The 16422-nt window shown below is 50.9% G+C and overlaps 1 protein-coding gene across 1 annotated transcript; it reads left to right on the plus strand.

Moving 5' to 3' along the window:
* Positions 1 to 429: 429 nt before the first annotated feature.
* On the plus strand, positions 430 to 14638 carry Gna15 (G protein subunit alpha 15). Its single transcript, XM_008837012.3, has 7 exons — positions 430 to 797; positions 6911 to 7095; positions 7624 to 7778; positions 7936 to 8064; positions 9976 to 10105; positions 11005 to 11158; positions 13583 to 14638. Exons 1-7 carry the CDS (start codon positions 653 to 655, stop codon positions 13807 to 13809), a joined length of 1125 nt encoding a protein of 374 aa, XP_008835234.1. The 5' UTR covers positions 430 to 652; the 3' UTR covers positions 13810 to 14638.
* Positions 14639 to 16422: the final 1784 nt, after the last annotated feature.

Consider the following 16422-nt stretch of genomic DNA (forward strand, 5'->3'; position numbering starts at 1 on the left):
TCTGTCATTTCGTCCCATGTGGATTCAAATGAAAACATGCTCCGTATACAGAAGGTGCTCCATAATGGCTTGCATCAGTTCCTCTCCTATTAATTCTTGTGCTTGTTTGAAACTCTCCCTTCTCAGGCATTTGTGTCCCCCTTCTGCCCTGTGGGAAACCCCCTCTGTTACTCTGTGCCTCAGTTTCCTCATCTGTCAAACAGTGGAGGAGGGGCGGGATAAGTGGACAGCAGGCAGACACGGAAGCTTAGTGGGGCCTCATTGGTTCTGAAATAGGCCGTGAGCTGTAGTTGTGCCCATTGGTACTTCCTAAACTTGCCCAGAGGGGAGAGCAGCAACGTCAGAGGCCCAGGGGGTGAGGCCACCCCTGCAGGAGCAGGAAGGAGGCCCAGCTGGGCACTCCGCCCTCCCCATCCGGAGCCTCTGACACCGACCTGTCTGCCGGGTCTGGGCAGGTTGGAGGGGGCGGGCAGCTCCCTTCTCACAGGTCCACGCCCTGTTCCCAGCACAGGGCCTGTAGCTGGCCCGGCCTGGTCTCCAGGGGGACCCTAGGCAGAGACATTGGGGTCCCCGGAGAGGACCATCCAGAGGGCAGGGCAGGCCTTGGGGCTGAGCAGAGCCATGTCGCCTACTGGCTTGTGAGGTGCCCGCCATGGCCCGGTCCCTCACCTGGCGCTGCTGCCCCTGGTGTCTGACGGAGGAAGAGAAGACAGCGGCCAGAATAGACCAGGAGATCAACAAGATCCTCCTGGAACAGAAGAGGCAGGACCGGGGCGAGTTGAAACTGCTGCTCTTGGGTGAGTTCAGGACCCCAGACCCGGCCAGGAAGGGACAGTGACCCGCGGGAACAGCAGGCAGGAGACCCATTTCCCAGATGGGAAGAGCGAGGCTTTAGAATGCTCAGGCTCGGCATCCAGAGCTGTGCATTAGGGCATGGGCTGCTACAAACTCCTCCGGGAGGCGGTGGCTGGCGCTGACATGCCCGCATGTGTCACACATAGGAAATGAGGGTGAACAGCCAGCCAGGCCCTAGGGAGGGGCCCAGCCTCTTCCTTCATCGCCAGCACTGGGTCACTGCCACCCAGGACTGGTTCAGGGTGATGTTCTGGGCTTACATGGATCGATGGACTGACTGGCTTCATTCATCCATCAATGAGCTCTTGAGCCAGACAAAGAATTATGTGCCTGGCATCCCGGCACTCCAAAGATTGAGGCAGGATTGTAACAGGTCAGCCTGGGCTGCGTGAGAGTCTGTCTGAAAAAGTAAAAAATTTAAAAAGGGGGGTGTAGTTATGGAGGCCTGGGCTCAGTGGGCAGAGTGCTTGTAGCTCAGTGGGCAGTACTTGCCTAGCGTACATAAGGCCTGGGTTCATTCCCAGCACCTGTGTGGTACCTGCCTGTCTTCCAGTTGGGAGGCGGAGGAGGGAGGATCAGGAGTTTAGGGTCATTTTCAGTTACATAGGAACAGCCTAGGCTACAGGAGAGCCTGGCACAAAAATAAATAAATAATAGATAGATAGATGATAGATAGATAGATAGCGTGATGATACACACCTGTAGCCCTAGCACTTGGTTGGCTGAGGCAGGAGGATTGATGGGAGTTCTAAACTACGCTGGACTACATACATGGTGAGACCCACTCTAAATAATAATAATAGTAATAATAATAATAATAATAATAATAATAAAATCCATAAAGAACCTTAATTGGGTCAGGTGTGGTGGCGCACTCCTTTAATCCCAGCACTTGGGAGACAGAGGCAGGCGAATCTCTGTGAGTTCAAGGCCAGCCTGGTCTACATAGTGAATTCCAGGACAGCTGGGGCTACAGGAAGACCCTGTCTCAAAAAAAACAAAAAAAAAAATTGAAAAAATTGTTTTTTTAGTGTATATCTCTACTTGTTGACTTTGACAGATGCCCTCTGTCTTGGCTGATTTAGTCACATTATCTGGCATCGTTTATTGTTTTGAATAAACATGGCCATGCAACCTCTCTACTTCTTGGGAGAGCTCCAGGCCCTTTCATATTTCAGAGTCTTTCATTTGATCCAAAGTTTCAAATATATAAAAAGACAGTAGTTTATAATATTCTTGAGACTAGGAGTGCTGCCTAGTGGGGAGCCAGTGCCTAAGCTCCCCCAGAGAGGGACTGTGATGGGGCTCAGTGGTGAGCACTTCCACAGTGAGGCCCCAGGTTCCACCCTCAGTACTGAAAAGCACATAATCAGCATTTAGGATTTGGGAAGAACGCCACTTTCCCAGTTCGGCCCTTGCTGTCTGCAGGGTTTGTTAACCTTCTCCAGTTGCTCATTTCTCTTTCCTCTGTTCTTGGGCATCCCAGGTTCCCTGACTCCCACCACAGGGCCTTTGCACTTGCTCCATCAGCAGTTCTCATCCTCACCCTGACAATTACATGGCCAGCCTTCCACTGCATGTGTGTCTAAGCCATGGGTAGTTCCTGCAACTGGCTGTTCAGGGGACAAATGGTCCAACCATTTTGTTAATTTGTCTGTGGCACCTGCGTTCAAAATCCTTGCTCCTGTGCATTCCTCCAGAGATGATTTGTTTACCTGCTTAATTGGTTGTCTCTCTAATTACACAGCAGACAACTCAGGGGTAGAGACTATGACTGTCTCCTTCATGCTTCAGTACCTAGCCTTCAGAACAGCATGAGTTATATACAGTTGGCACTCAATAAATGTACCTGAATCAATGGATGGGTGAGTAGATGGATGGACAGATGGATGGATTGACGGATGGATGGGGGTGGGCAGATGAGTGGATGAATGCATAGGTGAGTGGATGGATGGATGGGGTGGATGGGTGGATGGATGGGTGAATGGGTTGATGGATGGATGGATGGATGGGTGGATGATTGGTGGATGGATGGATGGATGGGAGAGAGGATGGATGGATAAATGGACAGATGAGTGGATGGATGGATGCAAGATAGGCAGTTAGGTGTTTCAATTTTCAAGGCATATTTTTTCTTAACCCTACATATAGACATTGCTCAACTGGTCCCAAAACCCATACCCATTTTTCCTATGATGTGCGAATGGCAGAGGTTGTCTGTCTCCAGAGACCACTGGTTGTCACAATGAGTTTTGCCACAGACCTCTGCCATCTCATCTGGTGACTACCTCTCTGTCCCTTTTTGAAAAAGGGAATTGAATTCAAAATGTTGATTATTTTTTTCCCAGAGTGGGCAGGTCTTTTGAGGAAGTTGGTTGGGGTGAATGTGAGTGGGATGTCAGGGGATGTTTGTCCAGAGTGTGCAGCCGTCACCATGTTACTGAGAATGAAGTCAGATTGAGTCAGGAAAGGAAGTCAGTGCTGTGCTAACCCAGAGAGGTCAAGCAAGTTGCCTGAGGTCACACAGCCTTCATTTTCAGTTCAAAATTTTGTGTCAGTCACCACCATGTGCTTCTGCCTTAGGACTGAAGAAAACACAGCATACCAAGGATACCTAGGGAAGCTGAGGCACAGGGAGGTGCCAGGGCCTGCCTCCCCCAGCTGTGAAGTCCCCGGGTACCCCATTTCTGGGGAGGGGGGCACAGACAAGGCACTGGATCCTCATGACACCCCATGATTGGCACATGTACCTCCGTTCCTTGTTGACACCAGTCTGGTGCCACTTCCTCCTGCCTGCTCCAGAAAGCAGCCACTTCCTATGTGGCAGCACAGCCAGGCCAGGTTGAAAGCTGTCACTCCAGCCTCAGACCTGGAAGTTTCTAGGGCAGGTTGCCCCCTCATTGTGCCCCAGAGCAGTGTGTGCCTCAGTGCCCCTTGAAGCTTCAAGGCTGGGTCCTGGGTGCAGGGAGACCATAGTTGTTGTTCCTATTTTGTGTGTGGAGGCAAGAGGCCGACATTGGGTGTCTTCCTCAGTGGCATCCCACCTTGTTTTTTGAGACAGGGTCTCCCTGTAGCCTCAGCTGGCCTGGAACTCAACTTTGTAGACCAGGGTGGCTTCGAACTCACAGAGATCCGCCTGCCTCTGCCTCCCAAGTGCTGGGAGTACAGGTGTGCACCACCACGCCCGGCTTCCAGCCCCATTTTTTTTTCTGTTTTTTATTGTTTTTGTTTGTTTGTTTTGGGACAGGGTCTGGCCTGGAACTTGCTATGCATGTTTTGTCTTTAGCAAAAAATAAAAGAGAGAAAGAGAGAAATAAAAAGAATTAGATCAATGTTAACGATGTCTGAGCAGAAACCACACTTGATCTCTGCCCTTTGGGGATACTAAGAAAGTGAGAATTCAGAGTTTGGGGAACCAAGGAGGTCAAAGGCCCTGTCCCCTGCCACAGCCTCTAGGGAAACCTCACACTCACCGCCATGTTAAGCCTCCCGTGCAGGCTGAGCCAACTTGTCTTTTGCGATGAATCCAGCACGGGGCCCTGGATTGACACCCTGGTCTTCAGCTTGCTGTATGACCCTAGTTGAGTACTGCAAGCTCTCTGATACCTTGTGTCTCCCATGTGAACTGAATAAATCCTGGGAACCTGTAATCACTGGCCAAAGATACCAGTCTGCAGCCTAGATCTGGAGATGATTACAAGGCATGCCTGTTATATCATCATCATCTATTATTTAGGCACTATAAGATGGTGTGGTGGTGCACGCCTATAATCCCAGCACTTGGGAGGCAGAGGCAGGTGAATCTCTGTGAGTTTGAGGCCAGCCTGGTCTACATAGTGAGTTCTAAGCCAGCTGGGGCTACAGGGAGACCCTGTCTCAAAAAGACCAAAATAAAAAAGAGGAACTTTAAGATACAGCACAGCAGTGAGCTGAACCCTGGGCTCATCGAGTGGAGTGATCCCAGGTCCTTGGGAGGCTCAGGAAAGGGAACTGTGAGCTCCTGGCCAATCTGGGAAACTTAGTGAGATTCTATTAAGTAAAAGGCTGGGGGCGTGGCTCAGGGGTAGAGTGACAGCCTAGAATTCCCCAGTGAGGGGATGGGGGCGTGGCTAGGGGTAGAGTGACAGCCTATAATCCCCAGTGAGGGGCTGGGGGCGTGGCTCAGGGGTAGAGCCCCTCCAGCATATAGGAAGATCTGGTTCCTTTGTGAACAGCTGGGTAAAAATCAGGCCGCTGGTCCAGGCTGGCACACACAGCTTCCTCCTCTAACCCCAGATCCCAGTCCCTCTTTGTTGGTTCTCCATAGGTTCCCAAGAATGTCTTTGTTTCAGAAGGCTTTTTCTTGAATCTTCTGTCCAACAGACTGAGGCTGGGGGAAGGGCAGTGCCCATGCTGGACCAATCCATGTGGCCCTGGGATGTGCAGGGAGCTATATACAAGGTGGTGTCTGGTGACAGAGCTGCAGGCAGGGACAGTGCTGGCTGTCCCCCTTCCTCTGAGCCTCCCGCACCAGCCACCAGGTCTCCGCAGGCCCATCCCATTTCCTTTTTCTATTTTGAGACAGGATCTTATGGAGCCCTGGCTGGCCCCCAGTTCCCGATGTAGTCAAGGGTCACCCTGAACTCCTGATCCTCCTACCTGCACCTCCCAAGTGCTGAATACCAGGTGTGCACCACCTCATCTGGTGTATGTGTTGCCTGGATGAACCCAGGCTTTCCTTCATGCTAAGCCAGTGCTCTCTCACTGTCCTGATCCCCCCATTTCCTCTTTCTTTTCTGGTCCCCTTCCGTTTTTCTAGCCTGATCTACTTCCTCCCATGTCAGTCCCCACCCTCCTTTTTGGGGAGTCTCAAGCATTCACTTCCCATTTCTGTTCCCTGCAGAGACCACATGCCAGCATCCCCAGGATCTGGGTAGGATTCGAAGCTTATGCCAGCTCTTGGTACCTGTCTCCCTGCAGATGTGTTGACTGTGGTCCAGTTCACAGAGAAAACAGCCCCAGCTGCAGGCGGAGGGTCATCAGGGTCCCAGATCTAAGAGAGCAGGAAACCAAGCTGTGCCCCATGTCTGGACCCCCAAGCAGAAAATTGTAGCCTCTTTATTACAGATAATGTCTCGTGGTTTCATGTGGAACCCACCTTGTAGATTCTGCAGCTCTGCTCCTTTATCCTGCCCGTATTATCACCCTTATATGTTTCCAATTTGCCCTTTCTTCCTGATCCATGGGAGTACCCCCTCCTGGACTAACAAAGTGCTCTCCGTCTGGTCCCCCCTCTGTCCTTGCCCTGGACTCCCCTGTCTTCCTGTCAGCAGCTACAGGGCACACACTGTGTGTGGACAGCATCAACCTGTGGGTTGGGGTTGAAAATTGAAAAAAAGGAGAAAGTGAGGGTCTGCAGAGCTGACTCAGTGGTTAAGACACTGTGCTCTTGAAGAGGACCAGGGTTCGGTCACCAGCACCCACATGGCAGCTAACAACTGTAACTCCATTTCCAGGGGATCTGATGCCCTCTTCTGACTTCCTTAGGCATTACATGAAATGGGTGCACTTAATGCAGGTGGGCTATATGCTCACACAATAAAATAGAATAAAAAATAATAAAAATAAAATATTTTTAAAAAGAGAGAAAGTGGCCTGAGCACCAGCATGCATCTCTCTCCATTTGCTGACTGTGGATGCAATGTGACAGTGACCAGCCACCTCACTCTCCTGCCGCTATGCTGTACTGCCCCCTTGAACTGGAACTGAGAGCCAAACTAAACCCTCATATTCTTTTTATTTTTTTATTTTATTTTTTTGAGACAGGGTCTCCCTGTAGCCCCAGCTGTCCTGGAACTCACTATGTAGACCAGGCTGGCCTTGAACTCACAGAGATCCACCTGCCTCTGCCTCCCAAGTGCTGGGATTAAAGGCATACGCTACCATGCCCAGCTTAACCCTCATCTTCTTTAAGTTGTTTGTGTCAGGTATTTTGTCACAGTAACAGGAAGCTTAAGAGCATCAGCATCACATCAGGTACTAAGTGGTTGACAAATGGGTCACGTTTTGTCCCCAGGGCCAGGAGAGAGCGGAAAAAGCACCTTCATCAAACAGATGCGCATCATCCATGGCACTGGATACTCAGAGGAGGACCGTAAGGGCTTCCGGCCACTCATCTACCAGAACGTATTTGTGTGTATGCAGTCCATGATCGAAGCCATGGATCGGCTACAGATCCCCTTCAGCAGGCCTGAGAGCATGGTGAGTCTGGATGAGGCCCTGAGATGCATCCCAAGGGCCTCATGGAGGTCTGAGGCCCCAGACACAATACTGTGTGCCTTTTTCAGGGGTGTATACCTATCCATGCCAATCTGGGATATCCACAGAATGAATCGTTTGAGTTTCATGTGGCTAGATGAAGTGAGTTTATTAAGCATGGCTTGTGGCGTGTGTGAAGGATTATGGGATGGCTGTTATCTTTCAGAAGTCTCTGATCCTCTATCTACCACACCCGGATTTCCCAACAAGGAAGTTGTCTCAGATGGTTCCCTCTCTGTTTTATTTATTTATTTATTTATTTATTTACTTATTTATTTACGTGTATGCCTATTCTGGCTGCTTGTATGTAAGTGCACCTGTGTGCGCAAGGTCACCTAAGTCTCCAGGGTCTGAGGGGCAAAGACAAAATTAAAATTAAAAATAAATAAATACAAAGGAAAGCATATGTTTTGGGGATGGGACCTCGTAGCTCTCACAAGCTGTCTGACCCTCCCCACCCATCACCCCCAGCATCACGCCAGCCTGGTCATGAGCCAGGACCCCTATAAAGTGACGTCATTTGGGAAGCCCCAGGCAGTAGCCATACAGTACCTGTGGAGGGACGCAGGCATCCGGGCCTGCTATGAGCGCCGGCGGGAATTCCACCTACTGGATTCTGCTGTGTAGTGAGTCCAAGGGTCTGCGCATGGAGGGCGGGGCCATCGGTGGGCGGGGCCAAGGGCCGGGCCAGGTTGGGCCTGAGTAACAGCCTGCACGGCTTGGCCCAGCAGGGTCCTCGCTGCTTGCAGCGCCTTTGCGAGGCCTCACTCACTGTTTCCATAGTTACCTGTCTCACCTGGAGCGCATCACAGAGGATGGCTACATCCCCACTGCGCAGGACGTGCTGCGAAGCCGCATGCCGACCACCGGCATCAACGAATATTGCTTCTCGGTGCAGAAAACCAACCTGCGGTGAGCACCCAGCACTGGCCTGACCTGGGGAAAACTGTCCCGGGGCAGAGGAGCTTGGCCGGAGGGATGTATAAGAGTTCCCTGGTGTCATCCGTCAAGGAGTGCTGCAGAAGAGAAAACAGATTGCATGGTCTCGTAGGGCAGGGGAAGACAGATCGAGGGAGAGGCCAGAATGAGGCAGGAGAGCTGGCTCAGAGGTTAAGAACACTGGCTGCTCTTGCAGAGGACCTGGATTCCGTTCCCAGCACCCACGTGGCGGCTAACAACCGACCTAAACTCCAGTTCCAGGGGATCCGAAGCCCTCTTCTGGCCTCTGCAGATACTGGCACATATGTGGTGCACTTACATACATGTAGGCAAAACAGTCATATATGTTGAAAAAATAAAAATTTTGAAAAAGAAGGGTTGGTATAAACCCTTTGAACAGAAATGGGGGTTTCTGGGAAGTCTGGGATCTCCCCAAAGTGGAGGCCAGTGGCAAATGTCAAAGGGCTGTGGAGAGAGTGCAGGGAATGCGTGCAGCTGGCTGCTGAGGGTTGGCCTGCGCAGAAGCTGGGGGCAAGGCTGCACTCAGCACATCTATGGGGGAATCTTCCCAGTGTGTAGGAAAAGGCTTGGCAGCAACCTGACCAGGGTGGTACCCAGTGTGGGTTCTGAGTAGCAAAAGTGCATGGTGAGCCCAAGGCAGGACAGACAGAACTGTAGCGAATGAGGGTGGATTGATGGACAGACAGGCAGACCAATGGAAGGACAGACAGGTAGATGAATGGATGGATGGATGGATGGAAGGACAGACGGGTGGGTGGATGGATGGATGGACGACAGGTGGGTGGATGGATGATAGGTGGGTGAAGGGGTGGATGGATGGATGGGTGGGTGGATGGATGGATGAATGGGTGGGTGGATGATGGGTGGGTGAAGGATGGATGGTGGATGGGTGGATGTGTACCCACCAAGAAACTAGGCTTACCTGGGTAGTATGTCTGACAATGTGTCTGTATAGTCCCATTCTGTGTAGGATCTGAGAGTGTTCCACAGATGTTCTGTCTCAGATCTGTAGATGCATTTACCCACTGAATTCCAATCCTAAACACTGCCTCAGTTTCTCCTCTTGTCCACAGTGCAGTCTCTTGTCTTTCTGAGGTTCTGTCCCAGTCTCATCTGAACCCTGTGCTCCACCTGTACCTAGTCACAGTTGTAGTTCACACAGACACCCTGAGGTATCTGTCGGTAGTGATCCGCTTTCAAGAACTCGCAGGAAGTGGAGACGCCCCACGTTTTGTTGCAGTGTGTGGGTTGAAGGCTTTCTTTGGGCCTCATAGGACAAAGACCACGTTTATTCTCAGAACAGACACTAGACACTGTCATAGCCGTACACAACACAGTGGCCTGTTCTAGTGCTGGGGAAACTGAGTCTGAGGAGGTGTGACACCTTCACCACATACCATCCCTCAGACCATAGGGCTCTGTGTAAAGGGAGGGAAGGCAGGAGATCTGGTGTCATGGATAGATGGAGATACCCCTTGTCCCACACCTCAGTCTCCTTGTCTGTTAAGCACACGTGATTTTACTTATTTATTTATTTATTTATTCATTTATTTATTTATGTGTTTATTTATGTGTTTATTCATGTTTGTATGTGTGCTGCTTTGTGCACTACATGCATGCAATGCCTGCAGAGGCCAGAAGATGGCATCGGATCCCCTGGAACTAGAGTTACGGATGGTTGTAGCTGCCATGTGGGTGCTGGGAACCAAACCTGGATCCTCTGCAAGAGCAGCCAGTGCTCTTAGTTGCTGAGCCAGCTCTCCAGCCCCAGATTTGCAGCTTTTATTTCTGATCTTGACACATCTCTGGTGTGACAGGGTCCTGACATTCATGACATCTCAAATGGGGTTTCTCGATTCTTAGCATTGTGGATGTTGGTGGACAGAAGTCAGAGCGGAAGAAATGGATCCACTGTTTTGAGAATGTCATAGCCCTCATCTACCTGGCTTCACTAAGCGAATATGACCAGTGCTTGGAAGAGAACAACCAGGAGGTAAGGTGCCCCGCAGCCAAGGGCACCATGCTGTCCTCTTTGTGGTCCGACGAGGATGCTCATCTGACCAGGGGTCATTCTGCCTCATCTTACTGTGACATTCGTCTTTTTAAACTTCCATCTTTTTGTGGTTACCCCCTGTACCCCAAGATGGCTCAAACACATGAGCTTTGTGTGACCCTGTCCCTGAAGCCATGCAGACCTGAGAACTCCCATCCCCTGCTGGCCTGACCATCACCCACACCGTGGAGCAGTTGACATCGGATCTGTAGAATCATGGCGGGGCGGGGGCATGAGACTGATGCTGGAGCTCCCTTTGGCAGCCCAACCACACCACCATCTCCATCAAGGATGGGTTTAATTTCTGTTATGAAGATCCAAGGGTGGTCCAACCCCCCACCCCAGTTGTCAATAAATTCCTAGTCTAGTGCTGGGATTAAAGGTGTGTGTAATCACATGCACTCAATTCCATTCAGTTCACATCTCTGGTAAATGTTCACATAATTAATGTCTTCTTCAACACTGGGGTGAGATGGTTGGGTGCAGGACTCCCCCACAAGACTCAGGTTTTATATGGACTCTGGAGCCCCAGGGGAACCTCAGATGCGATATTTTCGGGGGCGGTTGTTTTTGTTTTTGCTTTTTTTTGGTATTTTTGAGACAGGGTTCCCTGTAACCCCAGCTGCCTGGAACTCACTATGTAGACCAGATTGGCCTTGAACTCACAGAGATCCTCCTGCTTCTGCCTCCCAAGTGCTGGGATTAAAGGTGTGAGCCTCCATGACTGGCTGATGTTTTGAAATTCAATCAGACAGACAAGTCTTCACCCGTGGGTGGCTGAGGACATCCAGCCTGGGACAAGATGACCCACTCCGGCCACCATCTTTTCTGTCCTGCAGAACCGAATGAAAGAGAGCCTGGCATTGTTCGGCACGATCCTGGAGCTGCCCTGGTTCAAGAGCACCTCTGTCATCCTCTTCCTCAACAAGACGGACATCCTAGAGGAGAAGATCCCCACCTCCCACCTGGCCACCTACTTCCCTAGCTTCCAGGGTGAGTCATTGTAGTACATTCTAGACTCTTCACCTCTCCAGAAAGAAATTTAACCAAGACTAATTCCTAAACTGGAGTCACCACAGATTTTAAAAAGAAAGTGTCTCCAGTTCCAGACCCTACTTCACTGTTCTAGTTTGTTTCTCCATTGCTGTGACAAAACACTGTGACCAATACCAACTTGGGGAGGAAAGGGTTTATGTGGCTTTCATCTCCCAGCATCAGGGAGCCCAACACAGGAGCTCAAGGCAGGAACCTGGAGGCAGGAGCTGGCACAGCCGTGGAGGAGCGCTGCTTACTGGCTGCTCCCCTGGCCTGTGCTCAACATGCTTTCTTATACAATATGGGACCACCTGCCCCGGGGTGGCACCGCCCACAGTGGGCTGGGCCCTCCCACCTCCCACCTCCCACCTCCCTCAATCACCAAGAAAATACTGCACAGACATGACCACAGGCCAGTCCCCTGGAGGGAATTCCCCACTTGAGGCTCCCTTTACCGAGGTGGGTCAAGTTGGCAACCAAAGCTATCCAGCACAGTAACGATCCATTCAAACACTCAGTAGGACTGTGCAAATGTAGACACTGTCCACCAAGGAACCAGGAGGCCATAAGCCTAATCAATGGACACCACCTCCAGCCTGGCCGTTCATCCCACCGTGACTTGAGTCTTCCCTTGTTAGCACCAACAGCAAAGTCCAACTGTCATTTCCTGAAGCCCGTTTTCATGAGCAAGAGCTCTCTACTCTTGAGCCACACTCCTGTCCCTCACTGAGGAGATTCTAGGCTGTCACTCTACCCTGAGCCACGCCCCCAGCCCCTCACTGGGGATTCTGGGCTGTCACTCTACCCTGAGCCACGCCCCCAGCCCCTCACTGGGGAGTCTAGGCTGTCACTCCCCCATTTGGACCCCTCTATCCATGCCCATCATGCCCTGTTCTTGGGCTTCCTCACAATGGGTGACTCAGGGTGTCCAGACTTAAACACAGGTGGAGGTCACCTGTCCTGACCAAGTGTCCTCAGTGTAACTCCATCACATTCTATTAACCAAGAAAGTCCCTCTGGCAGCCCAGACTCAAAAGGAGAGGAAACCTGCTCTGCCTCATGATGTGGGGATGGACACATACAGGAGAAGGAAGTGATCACAGCCATCCTGACTGAAAGGAATTATTAGCACAGTGGTTGTTTCGGTGGCCATCTTTAAAACCTCCAACTTTATTTTCTGAATCTTTTATGACAAATGACCAGGATAAAACCACGGAACTCAGGGTGTAGAGAACTGGCTCAGTGGTTAAGAGCACTGGCTGCTCTTGCACAGGACCTGGGTGCAGTTCCCAGCACCCACATGGTAGCTAACAACCATCTGTAGCTCCAGTTCCAGGGGGTGCCCTGTTCTGGCCTCCACAGGGTGCAATTATATACATGCAGGCAATACACTCATACACAGAAAATAAATAAATAAATAAATAAATAAATAAATAATAAGGAATTGGAGTGTGTGCAGGTGCACACAAAGCAGAGGCTGTCTGGGGTCCTGTGCTATTTCTCTTCCTCTTTACTCCCTTGAGAGAGGGTCTCTCACTGACCCTGGAGCTGGGCTGTTGGCCATTGAGTCCCAGCCATCCTCCTACCTCCACCTCTGCTAGCCCTGACCTTACACCTAGCTTTTTTATGTGGGTTCTGGGGATTTGAACTCATGTCCCCCTACTTGGACAGTCAGCTCCCTTACCCATGGAGTCATCCCCTTAGTCCCTGGAAGCAGGATTTGAACCTAGACTGTCTGACCAGAGTCATTGGCTGGGATGACAAAGATGGCACCCAGTAACAGTCAAGATGGCATCTGCCCACACCAAACATGGCGTCCCCTCACAGTAAAATTTCATCCACCTCACAGTAAAGATGCCATCTGTCCACAGTAAAGATGGCAGGAATGATTCTGGGGCTCTTTCTAGTCCTAATTATGTGGCTAAGGGTCCCTCAAGGTTCCATAAGCCCTACAGAACCAGGTATGACAGCCTGTCATTCATCATTTGGGAGATTGAGGATCAGGAGTTCAAGGTCAGCCTGGACTACATAGTGAGCTGTAGGCAAGCCTGGGCATCATGGGAGTCTGATTCAGCAAAGAAAACTAAAATTGGATACCTAGTGCTCAGGAATCCCTAGACTCATCCCAACACCCCATAAACTAGTCCTGATGACACACACTTGTCACTCCAGCTCTCAGAGGGTGAGGCAAGAGGATCAGGAGTTCAGGGTCATCCTCTGCTACTTAGTGAGTTTGGGGCCAGCCTGGGCTACATGAGACCCGATCTCTAAATAAGAAAGAAAGAAAGAAAGAAAAAGAAAGAAAGAAAGAAAGAAAGAAAGAAAGAAAGAAAGAAAGAAAGAAAGAAAAGTTGATCGCACTCCCATGTCCTATCCCTTCAGGTCCCAAGCAGGACGCGGAGGCGGCTAAGAGATTCATCCTGGACATGTATGGGGGCATGTACTCGGGGTGCATGGAGAACCCCGAGGGTGGCCGCAAGGGCTCCCGCTCCCGCCGCCTCTTCAGTCACTACACCTGTGCCACCGACACGCAGAACATCCGGAAAGTCTTCAGGGACGTGCGGGACTCGGTGCTCGCCCGCTACTTGGACGAGATCAACCTCTTGTGACAGCCCCCATGGCCCGGTGGACCCCCGAGGTCCCTTCACTCCAGGACCCTGACTCAGTTTACCCTTTTGCAAGAGAGTTGGTGAAATGGTCATTTGCGGTGCCAAAGTGGAGAGGAAATTACAATCTTGGGGTTTGCATGGGTGGTGGGGGGTCTCTTGGGGTCCCCACCTCCGGGTACGTCCCCCTAGGGTGGAGGTAGACCCTGGCGGCTTCAGACGTGGACTCTGCTGCCCCCTCGTGGACACACTGAGAACTGCAGGCTAGGGCCAAGAGGGCCTTGATCCTGAGCTGCTGCAGGCAGGACCCTGACCTGGGCGCAAGTATTCAGAAAATTCTGGCCTTTGCACATGTTCGGGGTTCCCCATGTCCGGCCCCAAGTTTGCAGGGAAGGAAAACCGAGGTCTCCCTGCTTCCCGTGCCCCGTCCGGCCTGGGCCTCCTCCTCTGTATTTATTCTGTTGTGTTCTTAGATTATTAAAATAGGGCATTTTGCAGCTCTGTAGTTTCCCAGGGGCTAGTGAAGGACCCCCGTGGGGGCCTCACCTTTGCCTACACCGAAGGTGGGGGTCTCAGGGAGGAAGGAACGGAAGTTCTGCTTGTCAGTACCTAGAACTGCAGCAGGATTAAGCCAGAAGTAGATTTTGAGGTCTCTAGGCCTGGAGGAACCCTGTGTCCCCAAATTCCAGCATGGGACAGGGCAGAGCTTTGCCCAGTACATGGTGTGGCTCCTGTGGCTCAGGCTACCTTAAAAAGAGGAAACTTGCCCAGTGTGGTGGTGTGCCTTTAGTCTCAGTATGCGGGTGGCAGAGGCAGGTGAATGTCTGTGAGATCGAGGCCAGCCTGGTCTACATAGTGAGATTCAGACCAGCTGGGGCTACAGGGAGACCCTGTCTCAAAAAGACCAAAAAAAAAAAAAGAACAAAAACAAAACAAAAAAAAAAAAAGAGGAAACTGGGGCTGGCGAGAGGACTCAGCAAACAAAGGTCTTTGCGGTGCAAAGTTGAGGACCTGAGTTCAAATCCCCAGAATCCACGTGAAAGCCAGGTGCAGTGCAAGCCTGCCACCCCAGTCTGGGACACACTATAGCTTTAGCTGAGAATTCTTCTCTGCCCAGGAGCATGTGTGTGCTGTCCTCAGAGGTGGTGACCGCACTTACCCAGCACAGGTAGCGTCTTCAACTGGAGCATGTAGATGGTCTTCAACATTTTTTTTTGTCTTTTTGAGACAGGGTCTGTCTGTAGCCCCAGTTGGCTTGGAACTCCCTATGTAGACCAGGGTGAGCTTGAACTTACAGAGATCTGCCTGCCTCTGTCTCCAGACTACTGGGATTAAAGGTATGTGCCACCATGCCCAGCTAAGGTCTTAAACATTTTTTAAGTGCCTATATAGAGTGGGGCAGACATTTATTAAGCACCAGCTGTATACCAGTGGCAGACTCAAAATAAGCTCTGTAGATAGAACCCAGCTTTGCTTTGAGTTTGCTGTGTGAGCTGGGGTCACGGGCTCATCTGGCATTGGGGTTCAGCTTGGGATCTGGGATCAGCTCAGGGTCAGGTCTCTACCAGGGTGAGTGGTCAGTGCTGTGGCCACAGGATCAGCCAAGCTCTGGGTTCAGCCTGGGATCAGGACTCAGTACAGGATGGAGGCTCATTTCAGTTTCAGGAATCAGTACAAAGTGGGTATTGGGTAGGGGGTGTCAGCTTTGGCTCAGGGCTCACCAAGATGAGGGATCAGCACACCATCTATCCTCAGGTAGGATTGGGGCTCAACCTGAGATAGGGGTTCAAGGCTGAGGGTACTGTCAGACCACAACCATGGCTCACAGTGGGTCACCCTGAGTGTGTGTGGTGACAGGTGGCACCTGCTGTGTTTGGGTGGCAAAAATTAAACATCAGCTGTGTATGGGTGGCAAACATTTATTAAGCACCCCGTATGAACAGGCAACACACATTAAGTACCTGCTGTGTACAAGTGGCACTTGATGTGTTTGGATGGCACTTGCATTGGGTGACATTTATTAACCATCTACTGAGTACACGTGGCACACCCTTATTAAGCGCCTATTATGTATGAGTGTGCACTGGTGACATTTATTAAGTACCTGGTGTGTGAGGTTAATAAACACTTGGTGGTAGTGGGATGACTCTGTGGACAAAGGTGTTTGCCACCAAGACTGGCAACCAGAGCTCAATCCAGGACCCAGGAGGCCTGGGAGGGGAGAACTGAGCCCCACATGTCCTCTTACCCCACATGTGTGCTGTGCCACACTTGCACACATACAATAAATAAAAATAAATAAATAAGTGTAATAATTCTTTTTTAAGTATTTTATTATTTTTATTTTATGTGTATGAGTGTATTGCCTGCATGTATGTGAGTGCACCCATGTCATGCAATGCCTCAGAGCTCAGAAGAGGCCATCAGATTCCCTGGAACTGGAGTTAAGGATGGTTCATAGCTGACATGTGGGTGCTGGGATTCGAACCCTAGTCTTCTGCAAGAGCAGTCAGTGCTCTTAACCGCTGAGCCATCTCTCCAGCCCCAATAATTCTTTTTTTTGAGACACAGTCTCACTAGGTAGTTCAGGCTGACCTAGAACTCACTATGTAGACC

The sequence above is a fragment of the Nannospalax galili genome, unplaced genomic scaffold (genome assembly GCF_000622305.1).
Source record: "Nannospalax galili isolate Female #2095 unplaced genomic scaffold, S.galili_v1.0 scaffold77, whole genome shotgun sequence".
Taxonomy (NCBI): Eukaryota; Metazoa; Chordata; class Mammalia; order Rodentia; family Spalacidae; genus Nannospalax; species Nannospalax galili.